Here is a 17,931-nt window from a genome sequence, read left to right as displayed (position 1 = left end):
TTCATCTCTTCATAAGAAAACTCTTATTTTAAAAGGTTAAGCAATTTTCACTTTTATGTTGCTTTTAAGAACACACAGAGAATGTCCCTCCATGGTGCATCTCTGAGGTTTATCCATATAACTGATCCGTATAACTATACAGACACTCAAAATAATCGGGGAGCTTGCACGACAGTGTGAGTGTCCCTAACACCTCTCAACTCAATTTTTAACATACTTAAAAATTACTAAGAGGGCAAAACGCAGGTTATGTGTAACCACCATTCAATATTTTTTCACATTAAAACTTAAATGTCACTTCATGTATTTAAATGGGAAAAAAATGCCCAAGATGTGAAGTGAAGAGAGAGAGTGGCACAGAAGAATCTGATTTTTTAATTCTCTACACACGATAATGTGTGCATAGAAAATATCCTATGAGAAGGTAGCCTGTGTATTCTGCAATATTTGAATGCTTTAATGGAAAAAATTAAAAAGCAGCTCAAGTGAGGGCAGTTGATAGAAAGTATTATTTACTTATGCAAGCTGAGACTCATGACGGCATTTTAAAAGTTCAATCCACAAGACCTTTAAGCCATCATCATCTTTCACTCACTGATGTAATACTACTCAGGCTAAGAAGTGATTCATTGATTCTTTGTTCAGATGACCAGGTTTCTCAAGTTCTAGGGAAAAATCCAAGGTCGGGACTGAATCTGGGGTGCAAAACCTAAGGGGGTGTCAGAAAAACTCAGTAACGTGTTGATGAAACTTTTTAAAGATAAAAATTAATGAAAAAATCTGTGATGAAAAAAAATGTCAACAATTTCAATAAAGATAGGATCTAGCCATCCAGGCGTTGGTGGCCGTACAACACCCCCTGTCCCCCGCCCCATGAATTAATAGTGCCGACTACTTATCTGAATACTGATCAGTTTCGCCACACATTTCCCTCAATGGATCCCTGGGGCTTCCGGTAGGGAAGGGGCCTGGCACAAAGCTGACATGACACCCACTCTCCTAGGATCTGTGTCTATCGATGGTCTCCTTCCACAAGAAGACTGGATTGCGGGCAAATAAATGGGATATGTCACCTCAGGCGCCAGGTATAGATTAATACACTTGGACTCTAGCTCCACTTTGAAACGAAAAGCACTGCAATTTGTTATGCCGAAAGCAACAGCAAGAATACACCTACATTCTTTCAAGTTCCGTGTGGCCCTGTGTCTGTGTCATTGGTACAGTGAGGCATTTGCTTTGGGTAAAAATGATGAGGATGGAAAGAATAAAAAAAAAAAAATAAGGGCACGAGGGAGAAGACAAAGAAAGGAGATGCCTGGGAGCCAAGAGATGTTCTACATTATTGGGAAAGACAGACCCCGATGCCCTGCCGGGAGGCTAATGACTGGGTGAGGGGATGTCAGACAGTGAAGAACATGATGGGGAGGAAGGCTGGGGCCAGAGGGAAGGACAGTCACTTGACCCTTTTTCTATTGTCAACTTGCGATTCAATCCAATCTTTAGTGAACATCAAGTATGGAGCCTTCAAGGTAATTTTCAGTCTGGCTTTAGGTAGCAACTTTTGGCTTAAGGGTATGTGCTATGGTGAGTGCTGTGAAGTGTATAAGTCTGACGATTCACAGACCTGTACCCCTGGGGCAAATAATACACTATATGTTAATAAAAATAATTCATTAAAAAAAAAAGTGAGAAGACTTATGTCAGGAGAGGTGAAGGTGTCCATCCTGAGAAGGCAGCCGAGGCCTCGCTGGGAGGGTTACTTGTCATTTGTAAGCACAGGACAAAAGTAAGCCCACCCTGAACTATCTCATGTAAAGGGTATATTAAAAAGGTTCCAAGTTCTGGCATGTAGGGTTATTTGGGGGAAAGGAGTAGAGAAAAGGGAGGGAATAAAATGTTGCAAGTACCGTTCAGATCATAGATCAGATCATCCAGATGGGAGGTCCATGCCGTTCGGTCCCAGCGGGGCACCTGCTCGCCCAGACTTCAGGCTCAAGCACTGAGCCTTTTCGGAAAGGGTAGCCCTTCTCAACTAAGGCCCGCGTGGACAGCTTTGAGGCTGACATCCAAGGCTGCGGGTAATTCTAGCCTACGCGCTGGGGAGCCCAACTAGGATCTGAAGTTTACCTTTTCAGTTTCCTTACTTTCCACCAGTCAGGGCAATCTTCTCTTGGAGTACACTGCACGTTGACAGTCAGCTGGGAGCCATAGTTTTTCTTGGAGTCACTGTCATACTGGGCCATGGTGGTACTTGAGGATGGTTCATTCATTCTGAAAACAGGAACTGCTCGAGGAATCTTCAGCTTTGGAGGAGAAGAGATTTTAACATATCATAGTGAGGCACCGATTCAGGCACTGGGAACTAACAAGCCAAGTACATTAGCTCTTAGGAAGGAAGGAAGGAAGGAAAGAAAGAAGAGAAGGAAGGAAGAGAAGGAAGGAAGGAAAAGAAAGGAAAGGAAAGGAAGACAAGGGCAAGAAGGGCAGTACTAAGTATCGGCAAAGATCTGGAGCAACCGGAACTCTCATACCGGGCTGGTTGCAGTACGGAGTGTATAAGCACATTGAAAAGCGGTTTGCAAAATCTACTGAGGTCAACTGTGCACCCACCCTATGATCCAGAAAGTCTATACGCGCGTCCAGCAGTGAAATCAAATGACACATACAAGAATGTTCATAGCACAATTATTTCCATTCGATAAAACCCGGAAATGACCTAAATGTCCATTTAAAGGGGACGATAATAAACTTATTTGATATTAAACATAAGGTGCTGCCCTTCTGGTCCTGAAGATAGAAGAGGGGGCCAGAAAGCAAAGAACATAGGTGGCCCCTAGAAGCTGGAAAAGGCAAGGCAATGGATTTTTCCCCTCTAAAGCCTCCAGAAGGAATGCAGCTGTGTGGACCCATTTTATGTTAGACTTCTGACCTTCAGAATTTCAAGAAAATAAATTTGTGTTGCTTTAAGTCACTCAATTTTGGTAATTTGTTACAGTAGCAATAAAATGAACATAGGGGCATATTCCATACAGTGGAATCCTATACAGCAGTGAGAGTAAACTACAACCACACACTAAAGAGTCAGTCAGTCTCACAGAAAGACAGATAATACACAACGATGATGTGCTTTATGATCCCACTTACGTAAAGGTCAAAACCAAGCACGTGATCTATGATGTTATAAGTCAGGCTAGTGAGTACTCTCCGTGGGATATAGTGAAAGGAACACGATGGTACCCCTGGGGTTCTGCGATGTTCTGTTCCTTGATTTGAGTGAGAGTTATACAGATGTGTTCGGTTTGTGAAAAGTCATCAAGCTGAACACTTCGGGCACGTATACTTGTCCAAGTGCATGTTATATCTCAATGAAAAATTCACATAAAAAGATGTAAGGCCTGCATTTAATTTTTCATACTCGTATTTTTACTTCTTTGCAGGGATCGACATCCCAGTGCTGGACACTGCTATTTATGAGCTATGTGGTGGTTCCATCCAGAGATAAATGCTCAAGAAAGTTCCCTAAACGGAAGTCTGAACAGAAGGGCTAGAAAGTAGATTTTTAATTTCCTCCACTCTGCAAAGTAAGTCCTCTACAGAATGTTCTGGTAAAAACAAAACAAAGGGAAACACATTTTTCATGATACTCTCGCTGATCCTTGATCCCTTAGGGCAGCTTACAATCAAAACAGACTTACAAATCCTTGGCCGCTGATTTGCCTGACTGATAATTTTTAGCACATTTCCCAAAGAATTCCTTGCCAGAGATTAGATGCAATGGTTTCTGGCTCCTAAATTATCCTCTGCTCTTAGATTTGTTTAAAACAAATTTTACTGGACTATGATTTGCATACCATGAAAATTACCCTTCGTCAGTGTAGAATTCAGTGACTTTTGGTAAAATTGTCCAGATGGACAAACCATCACCACAATCCAGACGGAGCACATTGCCGTCACTCGCGTAAGGCCCTTGTGACTGTGAATAGTCACCCGTTCCATCCTGGCCCTGGGCAACTGCTAGTCAACCCTTTGTTCCTGTAAATTTGCTTATTCTGGACATTGCTCTTAGGTGTTTTATAAAGCCATAATTTTCAAACTTCAGGACCGGAGCATGGAGCCAAACCAAAATAGCAATGTTGCTGATAATAAAACCCTCAAACCTGAACAACTGCATTAGTTTCCTTGGATTGAAACAACAGAGATTTGTTCTCTCGCTGTTCCGGAGGCCCCAAGTCCAAAATCAGGGCTTCACTATGACTGTGCTCCCTGTGAAAGCTCTGTGGGAGAATATTCGTTGGCCACTTCCAACTTCCGGTGGTTCTAGCATTCTTTCACTTGTGGCAGCATAACTCGAATCTCCTGCCTAGGTGTGTGTTTATTTATTTATGTATTTAAATTTTAGGTTTAGTTAACATACAGTGCAATATTGGCTTCGGGAGAAGAATTCAGTGTTCCATCACTGCCATACAATACCCAGTGCTCATCACAAGAAGGTGCTCTCCTTGGTACCCATCACCCATCTAGCCCATCCCCCTGCCCACCTCTCTCCATCAACCCCTTAGTTCTCTATCATTAAGAGTCTCTTACGGCCTGTTTCCCTCTCTCCCTTCCCCCTATCCTTGCCATATGTTCATCTGTTCTTTTTGTTGGCTGAATAATATTCCATTGTGTAGCTATACCACCTCTTCTTTATCCATTCATCAGTGAGGGACATTTTGGCTCTCTCCGTAGTTTGGATATTGTTGGTAATGCTGCTATAAACGTTGGGGTGCGTGTATCCCTTTGAATCAGTATTTTGGTATCCTTTGGGTAAATACCTAGTAGTGCGATTGCTGGGTCACAGGGTAGTTCTGTTTTCAACTTTCTGGGGAACCTCCATCCTGTTTTCCAGAGTGGCTGCACCAGCTTGCATTCCCCCCAACAGTGTAGGAGGGTTACTCTTCCTCTACATCTTTGCCAACCCCTGTTGTTTCTTATGTTGTTAAATTTAGCCATTCTGACAGGTGTGAGGTGATATCTAATGGTGGTTTTGATTTGTGTTTCCCTGATGACGAGTGATGTTGAACATCTTTTCATGTGTCTGTTGGCCATCTGGATGTCTTCTTTGAAAAAGCGTCTATTCATGTCATCTGCCCATTTCTTAACTGGATTATTTGTTTTCTGATCTGCCTAGGTCTTTAAATGCCCTTCTTCTCTGTGTATCTCCCTGTGTCCTCTCCTCTTCTTATAAGGATACATCCTTAGCAAGTATGATCTCACCTTAGTCCTTAATTAATTACATCTGCAAAAACCTGTTTCCAAATAAGGTCACATTCTGAGGTTCTGGGTGAACATGAAATTTAGGAGATACAATTTAACCTCCTCTAATGGATTTCCTTTTGTCCTTCATGTTGGTTCATAAAGATTATGTGGTTTTTACTTAGAGAGGTGTGTGTGTGTGTGTGTGTGTGTGTGTGTGTGTGTGTGTGTGTGTGTGATTGTATGCAGCTGAAAATAAGTACCCAAGACACCATAGAGCCAATGGATGGGTAGAGACACTCCTTTACTTCTGGGAGAGCTTCTAAAGCATCACCGGGAGGCCATTTTATGTGTCCCCTGGCATTTGAGGAGGCTGACATCTGCCTCGGAAGCCTAAAAGCAGGAGGCTATGGCTACAAACTGGAAAGCAGAGCAAAAACAGAGCAGCAGCCTGTATTGCGAGAGTGACTCACATACAGTTGTACCAACCAGAGCAGTCAGTTTTGTCTGTTGTACTGTAGGCCAACTCCACCCTTGGGAGAGGGTTCTGGGAGCCATCTTGAAAGGAACTCGGCCCAAGATGGGTGAATTGACCCAGCAGAAATGTGAAGACTAGAAACTCAAGAGCTAAGGGTCAAGACAACCACTCCATCATAAAACTCCATTTGGATCTGCACTCTCATGGGGAACCCACAAAGTTTCCCATAAGCTAGAGTCAGCATTAGACAACTGTCTCACCCAGAAGCCACCCCTACCAAAATCATGACGCAATCTGCTGCAAATGACTGTTCATTAGACCCCCTCTTCCTGGGCCCCAACCATGAAAGAATCAGAAATCTCAGCTTCTCCATGGCTCTCTCCCCAAAGCAGGCAGCCAGCTAGCTGATGCACACCTGAGCTATGTGAAGGGGAGAAGCTGTAACTTGGAATGACGTTTGGAGGCGTATGTTTATAACATTGGATAGGACAATTTAGAGGTTCTTCTCATGACTACTAGTAATTGGGACATTTTGTTTCATCCAAGAGCAGCTGGAAAACTATGGAATCTCCCTAAGATTCCATTCAGGGTCAGAGAAGAAAGCCCACCAAGTGGCTTTGAAGGGATAACGGAGGGAAGGAATTAGGTTATTTTCTGCTTGTGCCCTATGAAGTCCCATCCTTCATTAGGATACCCACATGAGGCGGTCTTGGCCATGCAGCTGCTGGGGGAGGAATGACAGCTAATAACACCTGCCTGTCCTGTGTGATGCCATCGTAAGGACGTCTCCCACATGCACCGATTTTTTGGTGACTATTTATGTGCTTACAGGTTAGAAAAGGTCCAGTTATTAAGTACAACAATATAAAATGGTAAAAGGATTTGCTATTTGAACTTGGCATTCGATGCTGCCGTTGCTATCCGTGATAGCTCACTTCTGTCCTCTCTTTGCTCAGCAGTCCTAGTGCAGGCCATATTTTCTAGTCTTGAATCTGGCAACTCGTGGTTTATTTAATATGTCCTGACTATGCAAAAATTTTTTAATATTAACTTACCACTCTGTCTGGGAAGATGGGAACTCTGTGTTTCTCTTCATGGGTTGTAACGTGCAGATCAGCATCTGAAAAGCAAAACCAAATAATATCAGAAGGAACTTTTAAACAAAACAAAGCAGATGTTAGGAATCAAAAGGATGAACTAGTTTATGTGATCGATGCTTCAGATGACTTGAATTTAGACACAGCACTTGGAGTGATTTTGTTGTTTTCCCGCGTAACAGCCAACTCAAACACCACTGCTCCCCCCTTGGTTATCAATATCCTCCCCAAATGGATAAAAACATTCAAGTTCCTCTAAATCCTGTAAACTATTAATTTATACCACATTTCCACCTTGTGTTTGAAATGCAGGTATCTAATCTCGTTGGGCAGTACCTATGACGCCAGGTGTCAAGAATCCATGTCTGATTCCTCTTTGATTGACTCATACGAGATGCTTATAAGTAGTTGATTTATTTTTTTTAAGATTTTATTTATTTATTTGAGAAAGAGAGAGAGGGAGAGTGCACAAGAAGTGGGGGGGGGGGTGGCCAGAGAGAGAAGCAGACTTCTTGATGAGCAGAGAGCCCAACCCGGGGCTGGATCCCGGGACTCCAGGATCATGACCTGAGCCTAAGGCAGACGCTTAACCGACTGAGCCACCCAGGTATCCCCAGGTAGCTGATTCATAAGTGAACAAACTTGTCTCCGACTTTTTTCCATTTCTTTTTTTTAATTTTTAATTTTTTATTAACACATAATGTATTATTAGCCCCAGGGGTACAGGTATGTGAATCGCCAGGTTTACACACTTCAGAGCACTCACCATAGCACATACCTTCCCCAATGTCCATAACCCAACCACCCTCTTCTTTTTTCCATTTCTTATGACAATTGCTGGTTTCTCTTTCCACTTCCACGTGTAGATAGATGCCTAGGCTATGGGTGTAAAGCCATTAGGTGCCTTACAAGTAGAGCGGCCATATAATTTACTAACCAGCCTGGAACATTTCTTACAGGGATAGGTAAGCTTTTAATAATTATGCCCGGTCACCAGCTGCAGAATGAGATGGCTCCCAGTGAACTGGGGGGTATGGTAAATTTACTTGTAGGCCGCGCACGTACCCTGGAAAAGGATGGTTCAGGGCGTTTTGGAGACAGAAGGAAGCAAGAGCTCGCAACTATTTCCTTCCTAGTAATGTACCCTTGGATCACCCTGTAATCCAGCAGAGGAGTAAGTTATACTCGGCTAGCTAAACAGTATCATAGCTGCTCACGGGCCCACACAGCTCCAAATTCTGTAGTTTTCCTCAGAGGCTGGCAAAGAGCCTGTCGCACCCAGAACGTATGGCAGATGCCATCCAGACCGAGCTTCTTCCCAGGGAGTTAGGGTCAGAGCTAGAATCTGGCCTGCTGGGTAATGGCACCAGATCACTGGCAGAATAATTGGGAGAAAGAATTAATGCTCTAAGGAAACATTATTCCTCAGCCCCTTAAGTGGAGGGAGGAATCCATATACAGTAATTTCTGTATAGTTCATCAAATCACAATAATTCCTAAATATAAAGGGCAATGTGATATATTTAAGATTAATAAATATTTGTTGTGTAGTCTAATTAAGATAGAAAACACCATGGACATTTATTCATTGATTTTTGTTGTCAAATTACTAGTAATACCATTAATGAGACTGTCAGGTGTCAACACTATAATGGAGTAAATTTGAATAATAGGTCATGCCCTCGTGTGTTTTGTAATTCATAAAGAGGTATCATACCGCTGACCTTATTCAGGTCATTAAAGTTGTGATCCAAGCATATTTTGTTCAAGCTGGTAAAACTGTTACCAGAATAACTCCTCCTTTTTAATTTATTCACAACTTACTGCTATAACACAGTGATAAACTTCTAAAATTTATAAGGCTGCCTCATGGGGTACCTGGGTGGCTCAGTCAGTTAAGTGTGTGACTCCCTAGTTTCAGCTCAGGTCCTGATCGCAGGGTTTCAGGATTGTGGGATTGAGCCCCATCTCGGGCTGCACGTTCAGTGTGGAGTCTGCCTGTCCTTTTCCCTCTCCTGACATTTAAATAAGCATCTTAAAGAACCGGCGATGATGTCTGCTGGGAATTCCTTGGGGAGGGACATGACCCAAGGGAGTGAAGTAACAGGGAGACCTCTTTTTACTCAATAAAAGCGTGAACTATATGAAGCTTATATCATAATAAACAATATTTAAATAATAAATAAAATCTTTTTTTTTAAATCTTAAAAAAGAAAAAAAGACCACCGCATGTAAATATCCTAGAGATGGGATGGGACCCTATAGGGCATAAGCAGAAAACAACCTAATTCCTTCCCTCCCTTAGCCCTTCAAAGCCACTTGGTGGGCCTTCCTTTCGTCCCCAGATAAAATCTCATGCAGATTTTCTTAGGAATATAACTCTGGGTAGAATCTGATTGCCCTTAAAGCAGATCCTTCACTACCTTCTGTGGTGTTATTACAAAATCAGTAAACATGCCCAGAACGGTAAGCCCTTTAAATATGTCTTTTAAAACTTGATCGTCCATCAGTTTGGTATTTATAGTGATTCAAAGTGTTACTTAAATTTTATCCCTTGACGTATTGTTAAAAAGAACATTGGTTTTCTTAGTTTATTTTTTTAGGCTATGAACCATGGTGATATGTTCACCATATTCTACCCACTGGGAGTTTATCTTAAACCAGGAAGAATTATGGGAGGAAATAAACAGCTCCTTGCTCGATTCATGATTCCAATTAAAAAAAAATTTCTCATGAAATGAAAGAATAGCAAATGTTAATATTGTTATCATTTCAATGAACATGACTCAGTTGACCCTAGAATAGACTTCATCTGCCCGATAGCATTTTTTGAGGCTGGGTTTACATGATGTTAACCAATGTGGCACATCTTGTTTCCCCAAGCTGGTGAGCTGTTCTGGAATTTGGCAGGTCTGCCTCACGGGGTCCCATCCTCCCAGGGTCCCACCCACTGGGGGGGGTCACCTTACATGCTTCCCAGAGGGTACATCCTGGGGCTGCTTTGCAACTCTGTTGGCAGCACAGGAACTTTCCGTCCACGAAGAACCCACTGTGGTACTTGATCAGCAAGTGGGGGTTGCCCCTTATCTCTGGGGAACAGGCAGGAAGAAAATACAGCATGAGCAAATGTTGGCCCAAGAGAAGAAACACATTCAGTAAGGGCTGTTATCACAGAACAATGAAAACCTTATTTTGCCAGCAACCAGGGTAAGAGCAAACGGCTCCCCAAGGATATAAGTCGTTCACTCCAAAGTTCATAAGCCCAAAATTTGCTTAAAAGTCTACCCAGGTATAGAGTGAGAACAACACATAAGAATTTCTATCAGTCTTACCAAAAAAAAAAAATCAACCAACAACAACACTAGAAAGTGTATATGCAGATTAACTTGGCGATCTAGGGTTTTAGAAATACATCTGTAAAGGAAACAAGTGGGTTAGGGCACATGGGGTTCAAGGGGCTGAAGCATAGGCCTAGATCTCAGCAAGAAGAGAAGGTTCTAATGAACATGTGCTTCCCTCGGCTCCTCATTTTGAAATATTTTAAAAGCACAGATGAGTTTCAAGGATAGTATAATGAATGTCTGTTACCCTTCACCCAGACTCACCAATTTTTAACTATTTACCATATTTGCTTTTCTCTTTCTCTCTATACATACATACTACTACTATTAAAAATTTTAAAATTATTACTATGTTTTGTTAACCATTTGAAAGTAAGTTGCGGATATCATGACCTAAATAACATCACCGATAAATATATCAGCATGTAACTTCTGTTAGTAGGGTCAGTCTGTTACATAACCATGATACAGTTATCAAATTCAGGAACTTTGACACTGATACAACACTACTGTTGAGTATTTTATAGTCAAAATATTCCCAACCATTCCAGTAACATAACCTTTATAATCATTCACTGTTTCTGATTGGGGATCCAATCCAGAATCACAATGGTTTCTCTTGATCTGGAACTGTCTGGAAACAATAGTTTCCCTTGATCTGGAACTGTCCCTCATCTCTGCTTTGTCTCTTGTGACTTTGACTTGTTTACACTAAGGAATGGATCGTTTGTGTGGCTACTTTTCTAGGAATAGGTGCATATTTTAAAAAATAATGGGAACACGGCAATGTTTAATCTAAAGAAATGAAATTCTTTTTTTTTTTTCAAATATGCTGTTATTTTTTAAAGATTTATTCAGGCACTTTTGAGAGGCAGGGCATGGGTGGGGCAGAGGGAGAGGGAGAGAGAATCACAAGCAGACTCTGCCAAGTACGGAGCCTGATATAGAGCTCGATCCCATGACTCTGAGACCACGACCTGAGCCAAAACCAAGAGTCAGACACTCAACCAACTGTGCTACCCAGGTGTCCCCAAAGAAATGAAGTTCTAATACTGGAGTAAAACCCTGTTTCTACACCAAATGAGCCTCTTTCAAAACACAGCAGAGCAACCTACAAGATCTTAGTAGAGGACAGTTCAAGGAGAGTCTCTAGGTGGGGAGGGCTGATTCTATGTGTGACTTCAATTCTTTTCCTCTTGATTTTATATTCATTTTAAGCCTTCCTTATTTTAATCCCAGGAGAGTTCTGTTCCTCCTTTCCAACCCCGATTCAAGGAAGTGTTTGGAGATACTAAGTGCTTTACTGGGTCATCGGATCATTTCCAAACCATAATGTATGTAAAGCAGCCAGCTCTGTGTTTGGCTCAGAGCACGTGTTCAACGAACAGTGGGCTTTCAGTGTTATCGTTCCCTTAGGTTAGCTCAGCTCAGCCTGGTATTAAAAAAAAAAAAAAAAACCTTCACTAAATATTAATGGGAACTAAAGGGAAATTATTGCAGAAGTCCCAAAAAGCTAAAGGAGTTAAAATGATAAAATACTAGTTTCTGACTAGGAACTGGTGGTCATTGACCACCACTGACCATTGACCAAATGGTCATTGCGATTCCTTGGGCACGAGACTTGCCTCCCAGCTCTCCAAGCTCCCGCTTCCCGCACGCCAGGATTCCTCTTATTTCCTACTACATCGATTTTGTTTCCTGGGTAACTCTTTCTTTTCCAGTCAAGTCCAGAAGTTCCCATGGCAACACTCCCACCATTTAATAATGAAAATAAGAGGAACTGAGGTGCGGAGAGGTGGTCTAACTTGCTCAAGTTCGTGAACCTCTAGTAAGCAGCGTATCTGAGACTCAGCCCCAAGATTCTTCTATTATAATCCAGTGACCAGATGGCAGCTTCCCTGTAGCACCCCCTTCGGTTTTCATCTTTGGCAAGAAGGCCCCGCTTTTTCCGCATCCGCTCAGCTGAATTCAGAACCGTGGTGGCTGACACGCCCCAGTCGCCACTCAGTCAGCCCAAACCTCCTGGATATAGGTCACCTTCTGCAAAATGCCGTGTCTCCGATGCCACCTGAGTTTATCATGCCCAAGCTAACTAGCGGACAAAAAGACTTCACAGGGGAGAGGATTTATGTGAGGAAACTTCTTCGTTTTCCTGGGGAGGCGGGTTGGTTGGCCGGCCGGCCGGCCGATGCCATCCTCTTCTCTTGTTTCCTTCCAGCCCATCTCACCCACCTCCTCTCCTGCTATCGTCCAGCAGAAAGGCTGGAAAACCAGATACTGTCTTCCGGGCCCCCTTACGTATGGAGATGGCCACGAGACACAGATCTGGCCAGTAAACACCTGCAGGAGTTTGCAGGGGACGCTTCTGGAAAAGCTCAGAGCCTTCCCAAGAGCCTCTGAGGGTAGCAGAGCAGAAAGCTAGCGGGAGCCTGGGTCCCTACTGACTTGCTCGAGCTGCTGCCCCAGCCCGGGACCGTTTACCTCCGGCCTTGTGAACGGTGTGAGAGGAACAGACGTGCCTTTGTTCCAACAGCTGCTTGGTGTCTTTTTACCTGCGTCCCCAAGCATTGTTAATGGATACACACGGCTTTCTCTGCGTGCAGCAGCCCTCGTGATAAGGTCTTTCTGAAGTTTTACCAGGGGCTAAGAGATTCCCTTTTGCTTCTCTCTCTCCACTCTCCTTTATGCTCCGTTCGCCTTTACTGAGCTCTCCAGGGCCGCCCAAACCGGCTTGCCATACATGGTGCAGAAGGACCCTGAGGCATGCCTCACAGCTGCACACCGGACGGGTCTACGCCGCAACCGCTCCCGGGAAGCCCCCCCAGAGCAGCATCTTAGGGCTCGTGTAGGAGGCCCCACTCTAGCCACCGGGACTCACGTTTGTGTGTCGGACCCTTCAGTATATATGTGAGTTTTATTCATTTGTGGCTCATGATCCCTCGAGGAAAAAAGCGACGTGACCTCCCATTTCCTAGGGTTGGGAACCTGAGATCCAGGGACTCGAGATGGTTTCATTAGGGGACATAGCAAAGCAGGGCGTGGAGGATGTGTCCGTCGCTAAGACGGATGCCCTTCTCAGTTCAGCAAGCTGGGAGCAGGGAGAGGGAGGCTTCTGGACCTCCCTGGACCACTTCACTATCCTACAGGAGAGGTTGCTAAACCCTTTCAAGCAGAGGGAAAACGAAGCCCTATGTGTGAAGAAAAACCGAGAAAGAACCCGAACCTGAGACTCAAAGAAAACAAAACCTCACCCGGTCTCGGGGCTCGATATCTGAAATTCCACCAGTAGAGTGATTCATTCAGGTTATATGCTGTCCTCACACTACCACCTGCCTGCCAAACAAGAATATCACTGGGACGGGCGCCGGGGTGGCTCAGTGGGTAAAAGCCTCTGCCTTCGGCTCAGGTCATGGTCTCAGGGTCCTGGGATCGAGCCCCAAGTCGGAGTCCCTGCTCAGCTGGAAGCCTGCTTCTCCCTCCCCCTCTCCCACTCCTCCGTTTGTGTTCGCTCTCTCCCTGTCTCTCTCCCTCTCTGTCAAATAAATAAAATCTTAAAAAAAAAATGCATCCCCCAGTTTTGCCTAGCATTGATACCGTACCGGTTAAAAAGCCGGGTTGGGTAGTCGAATTGGGGGTTCTCCATTATGACGTATGTGACCCTGGCCATGTCTCTTTAAGTTCACTTGTCTGGAAAAGGGAGAGTACGATTACATGCCATGGAGTCATCAAGAAGATTACTCGAGGAAAGGCTTTACGAAGTACTTGGCATAGCAGTTGGCAGATGGTAAGTCCGTAGTCCTTCTATAGAACTTTCTGTAAACAGCCAAAGTACGGTAGCCACACAGCCTCAGAGAAGGTAGACTTTGCCCCGGGGGAAAGGGCAGCCCGGTGGGTGGGGAGCAGGAGGTCTGGCTTCCTCCGAGCTGCCTGTGGGGTGGGTACAACAGCCAGCCCCCGGGGAAGGGCAGGAAAGGGAACCCGAGCCACAGGCTCAGTCCGCAGAACCATGAGAATGCAAAATGAGCCTGGCAGGTTCTCCGAGGTTCATGGGAAAATCAGCTGATTCTCTCCTGGCCGTGGGTCCTTTCACTGCCCTATGTCTCCTCCACCAAGCCTCATCAGAACTCCACAGAGAACTTCCTTTTAGGACTTTTTAAAATTACCTTTTTGTAACGCTTTCAGCCACTGACTTCTGCTCTCTTCGTTTGAGGCATAGACATAGAGAAGCCCATCTTTGTAGACAATCTGAAAAGGGAAAGATTGGGCGCATTTAGATGCAATTGCCTCCATGGTTCATTCCGGGGCAACTGCAAATTTTCTGGTATCCCAAAGAAAAGTTGAGTTTGCTTATAAAATATGCATTCACTCTGGAATTAGATGAAAAAACAATCTAGTTATTTTTTATCCTCCACCCCTCAATTTGTTTTATCCCAGACACTTCTACACTTGGGAAAATCACAGCAATGATGCGTCTGACATCAGGGAACATTGAGGACCATGGAGAATTATAAAAGTCTAAAATGTTAGATATTATAGGGGTCTTAGGAATGTTCTACCGACTCAGTGCCTGACTCTCTTCACAGCCCATTGGAAAATATTTACCTGCTCTATCCTTAAAAATACCTTCAGGGATGAAATGTCTTTTACTTCTGCTAAGCCATCGTTGGCAATTTGCATATATTCTGAGCATTACATAGTTCATGCTTTTATTGAGTAAAAAGAGGTCTCCCTGCTACTTCATTCTCTTGGGTCATGTCCCTCCCCAAGGAATTCCCAGCAGACATCATCGCCTGTTCTTTAAGACGCTTATTTAAATGTCAGAACATTTTAATGTCTTCCCCACATCCTTCTCTGTCCAGTTCATTCATTCAGTTTTTGTGGGTAGATGGTACAGACCCTTTATGAAATATCTGCTAATTTCTGGGCTCTTCCCTAGACAATTTCAGATCTAACCCTGTCTCAGCTCTGTGAAATATGGATGATTATGCCCACTTGGCAAGTGAAGAAACAGACTTGGATAGAGAGTGGAGTGCGTTGCCTATGGCAACGGCAGTACAAGCTGTGAGGTTAGGAGCTCTGGGTGCCTCCGAAGCCCGTGGTCTTTTGAGCCTCCCATGCTTCTGTGATATGAATTTGAAGCATCTTCCAAGAAACCCCACTGGTTTCTTCCAATAGGAGAGTGAGGTGTGAAGCTTTCCTTTCCCCGAGGAACCAAGGCTCCTCCACATCCCTTCATCTCAACTCACCCTCACACCCCCACTGCATTATAACGATCTGCAAATGCCTTGGGGATGAGGATGGCGTTTGATTCCTTCTGGTGTGCCTGGTACCTTGGAGCCCCTTGGAAATGCTCAGCAACCTTTCATATGAAAGACTGTCGGACCCCAAGGCAAGTCATGCCACTGTGGCTTACTTGCTCCCCTTTCTTTCTCTCCCTCTAGGGAAAGCAGATCGGTAGATCAAATTTCAGCAAAGTGCCCGACTCCCATCTGGGGATGTTCCAAGTCTGGTCATCGTCCTTGTCATTTTGCAACATCTTTCGTTATTGCCCATATGTGGAATTTGTAATAGAACGTTGTTCCTCCCCTTACCTGAAAGGGGTATTGTCTCTCCGCGGGGGTCTGCTCCTCAAGATTTACTTTCTCCACACATCTGATTTTCTTAATCTCAATTGATCCTTTTCTGCTGCCTCTTTTCTGAATTAAAAACCAAAATAAAAGATGCCTCATGTGATACACAGCGGGACACAAAGAAAAGCATAAAGTGAGGGTTAAGCAGCACTTAATTTTGTTTAATAACCTTGAAACGTATTTCCATCACCCGTGGTGTGCATAATCTGTGGAAAATCAACATTTAACTCCAGAAGGCATCTTTAAAAATTTCAAGTTGAGGACCAGTGTTCTAAAGTTACAATTTGCCTTAGTAAAGTTAGCCAATATTTTAAAACCCTTTATCTTGAACTAATCAGATCTTGGTTAAGAAAAGACAACATGATAAGCGAAGGCAAGTTGATCTTCACTGTGTGAGTTAAGAAACCTGACATTGTTTCATTAAAATTAAGCCCTTTGTGGACACTCAAGAAAAATAAATAGTAGGAAAACAGTGGAATAAGCAGGGTCTCACCATTTTGTCATATTCGTAGTAGGAGAGATTTGTTTTGGTTAGAACAAAAAGCCTCTCTTTGTAATTACTTGGCGACATTTTCTTTTTTTGCTGTGACCTTTTGAGAAGAAGTTCTTCTAGAATGGATTTTGTATCCATATTGTCGTCCTAAGTAAAATAAAATAATGAAAATGAGTGTTTTCACCTCGCTACATTCTCTTTTAGCCTTCAGAATGTTTAGTCAACTGCTTCTCATTCAGGAATAATATAAATAATATAATTTTTACAAATTAGGTTTAGGATTAGAGAAGAAATTTTAACTCAGCAGACTCTTAAAAACACATAACTTCATTCCTACTGCCTTGGCCCTGGCTTTTATAAATATGTTAATTTATTTACAGCGTTTTATCTGTTTTACTCACCTCCCACTCTGGATCATAAATTCACCATCTTTGAGCTCCCTATTCCTTAAGGATTCTGTAGGGATTTGTTGAATCAAACTGAATATGATCAAACTTTGAAATATTTGAACTCCAGGCAGCTCACCATTATCTGAAGTGACTGATCAACAAATTTCTCTCTATTACTGTGGCTGGCTGTTTGACGAGATCATCCAGACCCCTGGGAGACTCTAATATCATTGTAAGTAATACCCACAGTTCCCGATCATGATCAGATCTTTAACATAAAGGCGATGGGTCTACTTTTCAATATTTCTGAGAACAAAACATTTAAAAATGCCATCAAAATCGATCTCAAAGAACTAAACAAAATTGGTACCTTACAAACTAAAAACATTCTTGCTTTTTCTTCCAAAGCCATGGAAAGCATTAAAGCTTAAGGTATTTCTAGAAAAAAAAAATCCATTAGTTTTCTGGTTCTACTAAGACTGTTTCTTCAACCCTCCGTCTGAAATCAGGTCTGCTAATGAAAAGTAATGTTAAAAAAAAAAGTAATGTTAAGTAGTAGGCCACAAAAGATGAACTTTCTTATGTTCTTTGCTTTGTGGAATCACACGTGTACCAACAGTGAGATGTTCAATATTTCTGTCTTTCTTTGTGTACTGATAATCTGAATGTCACTAACTTTACTCACCTTGCATTTGATCGATCAGCTGGGGTGCGCTTGTGGGTCCTTAATTTCCAACTCCCGAGCTCTAAGCAAAACCTTGCTGCTCTGAGGCACTCATATCCCCTCTGGCTATGCCAGGATCATGCATTACAGAGAAAATATTTGCATCCTATTTATCACTCTCCATCAGGAAGCACCCACATAGGCATCGCTCTGTGCGATGGAGGGAGGGTTTGCCGAATGCACCTGTCCAATCACTAAAGGCCACTTCTCCCTGGCCCCAAGCATAATGGGCCCACTATGACAGGGAAGTGGGAGGGAAAGGAGACACAGCTAATAAACCATGGTCAGGTCCAGCCAGCTGCTCTCCTGACATAGATCACACCACTCTAGAAACGGGAATCAAGAAAATCAGCCTATGTTCATTATTTATACAGAAGACGTGGTTATTTATGAATCCCTCAAATGTTCTCCAAGGGCATCTTTTTATTTAGAGGCAGAAGTAATGGAAATCTTCTCTGTTACAAATCTTATCCATTGGTTACTTTTTATTTTGAATATTGTTTTATTGGGGAAGGGGAGTCTAATTCCTGTGGGAAAATAGAAT

General features: G+C 43.1%; 1 protein-coding gene across 1 annotated transcript in view; it reads right to left on the bottom strand.

Annotated features, from left to right (window-relative positions):
• BMX (BMX non-receptor tyrosine kinase) overlaps window positions 1-16,415 on the bottom strand; it is a 42,452-nt gene extending 26,037 nt beyond the window's left edge. Inside the window, exons 1-6 of the mRNA XM_080795885.1 lie at window positions 16,275-16,415; window positions 15,743-15,847; window positions 14,315-14,396; window positions 9,780-9,899; window positions 6,769-6,833; window positions 2,128-2,303 (exon numbers count right to left, since the gene is read on the bottom strand). Of these exons, the coding sequence (XP_080652011.1) occupies window positions 2,128-2,303; window positions 6,769-6,833; window positions 9,780-9,899; window positions 14,315-14,396; window positions 15,743-15,847; window positions 16,275-16,412 (686 nt within the window). The 5' untranslated portion in view covers window positions 16,413-16,415. The remainder of the gene's footprint in view (window positions 1-2,127; window positions 2,304-6,768; window positions 6,834-9,779; window positions 9,900-14,314; window positions 14,397-15,742; window positions 15,848-16,274) is intronic.
• Window positions 16,416-17,931: the final 1,516 nt, after the last annotated feature.

Source organism: Martes martes, assembly GCF_963455335.1.
Source record: "Martes martes genome assembly, chromosome: X".
Classification (NCBI taxonomy): domain Eukaryota; kingdom Metazoa; phylum Chordata; class Mammalia; order Carnivora; family Mustelidae; genus Martes; species Martes martes.
The sequence above is the reverse complement of the archived record's forward strand: the minus strand, read 5'-3'. Positions and strand labels throughout refer to the sequence as shown.